This window comes from Gymnoscopelus braueri (genome assembly GCF_963280865.1).
Source record: "Gymnoscopelus braueri genome assembly, chromosome: 7".
Lineage (NCBI taxonomy): Eukaryota > Metazoa > Chordata > Actinopteri > Myctophiformes > Myctophidae > Gymnoscopelus > Gymnoscopelus braueri.
The window spans coordinates 40,992,981-40,999,854 of record NC_137608.1 but is presented as its reverse complement, the minus strand read 5'-3'; the positions used below and the strand labels follow the sequence as shown (position 1 = coordinate 40,999,854).

General features: G+C 37.8%; 1 protein-coding gene across 1 annotated transcript; it reads right to left on the bottom strand.

The window, feature by feature from the left end:
* Positions 1-55: 55 nt before the first annotated feature.
* Positions 56-6,590, bottom strand: LOC308089254 (4-hydroxyphenylpyruvate dioxygenase-like). The gene is made up of 14 exons (XM_080433877.1): positions 6,531-6,590; positions 6,315-6,341; positions 5,986-6,048; positions 5,135-5,239; positions 4,856-4,898; positions 4,421-4,503; positions 4,205-4,294; positions 3,880-3,983; positions 3,652-3,729; positions 2,353-2,515; positions 1,919-1,990; positions 1,708-1,830; positions 1,460-1,576; positions 56-1,301 (listed from the first exon to the last, which is right to left on the bottom strand). The coding sequence occupies exons 1-14, from the start codon at positions 6,531-6,533 to the stop codon at positions 1,191-1,193; spliced, it is 1,182 nt and encodes a 393-aa protein (XP_080290003.1). The 5' UTR covers positions 6,534-6,590; the 3' UTR covers positions 56-1,190.
* Positions 6,591-6,874: the final 284 nt, after the last annotated feature.

The window sequence follows — 6,874 nt, the reverse complement described above, 5'->3', positions numbered from 1 at the left end:
TTTAATGCCAAAGCAGAAACCTCAGAAATATGAAAAAAATAAGAGACATTTGAAATATGGCAAGAAGAGATTTATTAAAATTTTAAATACTGATCAAAAGCAGTAAATGTGAAATGTCTACAGGTCACTAAGGAGCTCAAAGATGGACTGTTCCTCTTTAGATTTTAATATGAGTGATGCTCTTCTCTATTGACCTGCTCAGGTAGTTCATTGTCACAATGAGTAAGTATAATAATGTTTTCACTTATGAGAGCTAATAATATTTTGCTTGTGTCAAGCATAGTTCTCTTGCGTATAGTTTGAGACCTAAAGATAAAAAAGTTGATGTTATCATTAGTTGACAGATATTTTCAGCAAAATTCTATCATTTGCGCTCTCTCACACAGGAAACATTTTGATGCAATATGCAATAAAAACACATGCAATTATAATAACATGCTAAATTGAAGAAATCTACGTAAATCAGAAAGTAGAAGAAATGGAGCAGAGATTAATAAACAGGAAAATGAAATGCTATGTTTTGTATTTTTTTACATAAATAAAAAATGATGTTCTGTGCATTCTGATTGTGTATCATACTGATCTAGAGTAACAGGTAAACATGTCCCTCTAGCAACCATGTCTTCAGAGAATAGTATACAAGTGTAACTAATTCCACAATCCAAGCTCTCATAGCTGTTCAGTGAGCTCACAGGGGGAGGTGAGAGATGCATTAAAGAGTATTCTTGCGTAGCCAGACAACTATTCCACAATCTCTGAATGCTATATAGAGTCTGGAACTACACCTCCCGAAATCCGAGACAGGAAGGTGGCATTTGTTCGTCATTTCCGTTCTATTCCGTTTTATTTTTTAATTCCCATTTCTGCTAAGCAGCAAGCTATATGCTTAGATGGTTTTGATTTATATTAGGATAAATTTGCACGACTGTAAAGACGAAACGGAAGTGGGGGGGAGGCGAGGCTTCCGCTTTCCCCCTTACTCATCAACAGAGCTTCCGTTCTCCAGACTGTATGACCGGAAGCATTTGAAATTTGTGGGAGGCAACAGTATGGCCACACAAGACTACATTAATAGTGATTTATACTTGGTCGGGGCCGTCGGGCACTAGTGTGGCGACGTGTTGTGAGCTTGTAGATCTGCTATTTTAGGTGTGCAACCAAGTATAACAGGCCCTTTTTTGGGTCTAGGTTCACATGCTCTTTGACACTCCATTTGGTGTCAGGATGGTCAGGTTCCCTCTTGCATTCTGATCTGCTTCGATGGCTTCAAAAAGTGACTTGAAATTTCCAGCACCAAAGCCCTTTGGGAAAGAAAACACAAGCCATGTTTTTCAGAAAAGCCATTGTGTGGAATAGAAACATCTACATAGGAATTATTATTTTCTTTGTCTTAAATAAACATCAGCAGATGTAATATTTTCTCCAGTAGATGGTGTTTCAGGCCAGATGTTTCTCTCACCTGGTGGTTATGCCTCTGAATCACCTCCAAGAACACAGTGGGTCGATCTTGAACAGGCTTGGTGAAGATCTGGAGTAGGTATCCATTGTCATCGTAGTCCACCAAGATCTTCAGTTCCTGGATAGGAATAATAATAAACAGCAGACAATGTTTCTCTATGGAGATTAAAAATGTTTTTAAGGAGAAGGCTGAAGAGTCATGAAGACTGTTAAAGTATATACTGTATACAGTACAATCACTGTTCTGACCTGTAGGACATCCAAGTCTTCTGCAATCTTGACTTGTGAGTGTTTCAGGTTCTCTCTCAGCTGTTCATAGTACGTGTCTGGCACAACCATGAACTCCATGCCACGCTCCTTCAGGTTACGAATCTGCAATTTAAATGTTTACAGAATGGCCATGTAATGTACAGGATGTGACCAAATAGAGGCAAATAAAGGGAGCTGTCTGTGGACTTACTGCAGTGATGATGTCAGATGAGTTCATAGCAATGTGCTGGACTCCAGGACCTCCATAATACTCCACATACTCCTATTATTAAAAACAAATGATACCAGATACTTTGGTAATGGATAAGGCTTATACATCAAAGTGAGACACAGGATCTAAAATGTTAAAATGTTCCCTTGTAGCAAAGTGTACCTGTGTGATATATTGTACATGTAAGTAAACTTTGCTGACACAATTGCTGGAGCCCTGTTGCCTGTTAGAGTTGCGTAAAATATGAACCATACTGTGTTAAATCTTCTTTTAAATGTGTGTACGGTTTTGTTTTGTTAACTATTGACTACTGAGATCAAAATGTGTATCAGTTTGTTATTTCATTTTGTGACAGCATTATAGTATTACTATGTCTCACTGGTGAAAAGTGGTGATGGTTTAAAAGAACATGCCTGGATCTGTGATTTGCGCTTCCCAATAGCAGGCTCGTTAATGGGCATCTTCACAGTCTCCTCATAGTTGGCCACTACAATGGAGCGCAGTGCACTGAACTCTGTTTGCAGCTGCTTATCATCCACCGACCAGAAACGATGGAAAAGCAGGTTCCTCCGATACCTGTGGCATTGCAAACAAGGAGTCAAGAACCATAACCACTTAAGCACTGTATACTTTGTTGCACGACAAATAGAGAAAATACTAATAGCTGATCTGCAAGATAACAACGCACCATGATGCGTTGTAAGCTTGTAGATCTGCTATTTCTGCAAAAAAACAACAAAGTTTTAAGATTTTAGAAAACTTAAGTTTTCTAAAATCTAAATTGTTTTTTTAAGCCAGGGTTAATTAATGGGGTTGAGTGAAATCCAACTGTAATACTACTGTAATATTAAGCATTTAGTGGCACTAATGGAACATTACATATATATGTAATACATGTGAACTGCTTTGCTTTAGGATTTTCATAATTTTCTACTTTTCTAGTGGAGGACCTCAAAAAGCACTGCACCCATTTTCTAGAATCATCCAATGACCATGTTCACTTGGAAAGGTGCCTTGCCCCTCCTTTTGATCGCAGTGCTGTACTATGGGGCCCAAACCAAATCCAGATGTCCATCACCACAGGGACCCCATAACAAAAAAAATGCCAAGTCATGGCGGTGCTTGACTCATGCCAAACAGGCGGAGTAATGCAATACTCGCACCTCCCACATCCAACTCCCCCAAAACCACATCTGGAGCCATGAGCTGGGACTCTGTTGTTATTTTCTATGCTTAATCTATATGCATTTTATTTCTAGAAATGCTCAAAAGTATCTAAAATAGCAGGTCTACAAGCGCTTTTTTCAGAAAAAATTATTTAGTTTTTTGCCTAGAATGACATGCACAAAATAGGTTGAAAGTGGTTAATTATCTATGCTGCGTACATTATGCAAGCCAGTGGTTCTCAAAGTGGGATCTGGGGATAGCATCAAAATCAGTTTAACCACGTTAAATCTACATATATACTGTAGGCTATTTGGTCAAAAATCTTGAAAAAAAAAAAAAACATGTTTTAATATTTTAGAAACATTTTAACAACATACATCTTGTATGGGTGTCCCTGGCACAAAATATTTTCAGATGGGGTTCCGTGGACAAATACATATTAATGTAGGGGTCCTTGACATGAAATAGTTTGAGAACCACTGATGTAAGCAATTCTAATTGCATGTGTGGAGATGTCTATACAGAAACATCAGGCATTACATTACCATTCCACCACAGGAACCATCTCATCATCCGGTTGGTTGCCAACGACATGGTCAATGAAGTCTAGTTTCCCACTTGGCCTGCAAAGAATCATTGGTGTGAAATCCTACAAAGCACGGGTGCAACCTCCAGAGCTCTAAGACTGTCTGAAACGGCCTTGGTGTAAAATGGTCATACATTCTTCACCATATCTAAGTGTACAAACACCACAACAGAGTTTCCATACTCACAGCTTGGCTAAGGAAGGGTCCTTGTACAGAGGAGGATGGAAGCCTGGAAGGAACACACCGTTGTACCCTGTTCTCTCCACAAATGTGTGTGTGGTGTCTCCATACTTTAACACACAAATAAAATTAAAGAATGATTACCATTCCCATATTTAGGACTACCTATCATGAGTGTTTTTTTTTTATTGATATTTTCTTCAAGATACTTGTGATGTCAGAGTGTTCATTTAACTCTGGCCCATGAGGGTAAATGTGTACACTCCCAGAGTTAAATGACCACACACTCACACAGTATAATTGCACATGCATCTATATGAATGCTCCTTACCGTTTGAAGTACAGCCAGCCTTACTCTACCATGTTTGTCCTCTAGTGTGTAAGGCTCCTTCAAAATAACAGCTCCTCGCTCCCGAGCTTTCTGTTCAGTAGCACAATATCAGTACATAATTTCAGTAAAAGATGTTACCAAAATAAATACATAATAATAATTCATGAAGTAGAGTGAGATGTTTTGAGAAGGTTGCAAAAAAGCCTGCAGTTTTACCTGCACAAGGAAGTCACAGTTTTGTACTGTAAATGCAATGTCCTTGACTCCATCCCCATGCTTGATCAAATGGTCTCCCATTTCTGAGAACAGATTTTTTTTCATTCACAATAAAAAAACTGCTTCTTAGTAATTCAATTAAGATTAATTAATTAGATATTAGGAATAAATACCAGTGACTGGTTCCCCAAATCACATGTAACTTTCAGGAGCTCTTTGCTGTATCAAACTCATGCTTTTTCTTTCGAAATCAATATCCAAATATCCAACACAACATTAAATAGGCATAATTTCAATATGAAGAGTTACATTTTGCCACTTTTGTGTCTTTGGTCTGATTTGGTCAAACCTAGCCTTATTTTATCGAGTCTGACTTTTGCTTACGAAAACAAAAAATACATATATGATAGTCCAAGGTTATATGTCAAACCATACCTTTGTTTCCTGGATTGAGGGCAGATGAGAACACATAGATGATCTGTGAAAGAGATGTTACAACTCAATTAAAATTCCAACTTATTCAAGAAAAGTACAGTCATATACTGTAAGTCATATATTTGGATACAGTATTACAAAGCACCAATAAATGTTATATACATTTTTGTCTAAATACTTGAATCATAGTCCCATAGTTATGACATTGAATATGTTTCTATTTCTAATAGATTCCTGGATTCATCTATACTTTGGGCCTTAAGGCTAAGGGGACATTACCTTTCCTTGTTTGACCACATGGGACACCACTTCACGTGAACCTGTCTCCAAACCCTGGTATACCATAGGCTCAAACCCCAGCTTGTTACAATAGTATGATGCAGCCTGTTGAGAAAGAAGAGAAGATGCTTTTAACTCATATAACATCACTAACTCATAACATCACTCACGTCCCTGTAATGGCTACTACACCAGTTAGTTTTTTTTAAATAAAAGATGTAAACAGAATAGACAACTGAAGAAATGTATAAAACCAGCTATGTGTCTGATGAAAGATAAATGCTGTATCAATCCCATGTTTTGTATTATGGAATAAAGCAGAATTAATGGTACTGTAGATTTCCCCTCTGTGAGTCAGTTTTACTTTAGCTACTTACAGCTGTGCACTTTCACTTGGTGCAATCTACAAATGTGCAATGTTAAGTTTAATCTGATTTAGTAGTAGGAGGAGGAGGAGGAGTAGTGTATCATTATATTTAGTCCTGTATCCTACTTATGAATGAATTGTCATTGTGAAATAAAGTGGATTTAAATAATTTACTCAAGGACAATATTGCACATTCTTATGTTGCTAACTGTAATAGTGCTTCAACTGAATAATACTGCCACCTCCTGGCAATAAACTGTAAGAGTCACAGGGAGTTTGGTGAGAAATGATATTCCACCAACAGCAGAGGCATTAAGGTCTGGCTTCATGTTCATTCCCCCACCCCTTTGCAGAGCCAATAGACATCCTCAGAACACATAGCCTACCCCTCCATCCCTGAACAATTTAAGGAAAACATTCTCAATGTGCCCAAAGCAAAGTTTGACTAAAAGGGTATAGTGATGGAGGATTACCATAGGCCTACCTGTTTTGCATTTCCAACCCAGAAAGTTAGATGATCAAAACAGAGGAACTTCCCTTGATCGTGCTTAAGAAAAGAAAAATGGGTTGTTTTTGTTGAGTGTAGAAACATAGAATCAATGATGGCTTTACACACAATTTAATTTACAGTAGGCTACTCAAGTTCAAGTAGGCTATAGTATTCAAAACAGTAAAAGAAAATGCATAATCTGTTAGCAATAGGCCAACAAAAACAACAGAACATAGGTCTTGTTTGTTATCTTCTCAATAGCAGTATATCATCATCACATAACCTCTGTAGGCTGCAATAAAATGTTTTATGTGATAGCTTACCTTTTCACCTTTGTCAGTGTACGTTGTCTGAAAAGTGCATAATAATGCATTTTAATATAATTATATCAGTTAGGCTACATCATTGAAATATGCTACATAAAAATAAATTATGGGTTATTAAATAGGCACACTTTTAGACAAACAAAAGTAGCCTGTGAAATAGCTATTAAGAAATAGCTTATAAAACAATATTTAAAAAAGTGTATATTTACTTACCATCTTGCTTCCGTTGACCCACAATGCTTAAAAGTTATGTGCAATGAAAAGAAAACCCAGCATTTTAAGTGATCAGAATGAAGTGTACAATTCCACGCCCATGTGAGGAGGAGGAGGAGGAGGAGGAGGAGGAGGAGGAGGAGGAGAGGAGGTTCAGGTTGGTAGAGAGAGAGGGGATGAGAGAGAGGAGGCGGAGAATGATGCTTGTTGCATAATGCTTACTCGCAAAACATCAATATCAAAACGCCACCTGGTTGTGCTGCTGTTCCATGTGCAGGTGTAGGCTATTGTTATACAAACTATTCGCTTTAGAAGGATTGGGGCGATAATGGTGGGGGTACTGC

Coding starts and splice junctions, on each gene's coding strand:
- LOC308089254 (XM_080433877.1), bottom strand. Junction 4,295..4,420: donor ACTGTGACTTCCTTGTGCAG/GTAAAACTGCAG, acceptor GCTACTGAACAG/AAAGCTCGGGAGCGAGGAGC. Junction 3,984..4,204: donor GGCTGGCTGTACTTCAAACG/GTAAGGAGCATT, acceptor TGTGTGTTAAAG/TATGGAGACACCACACACAC.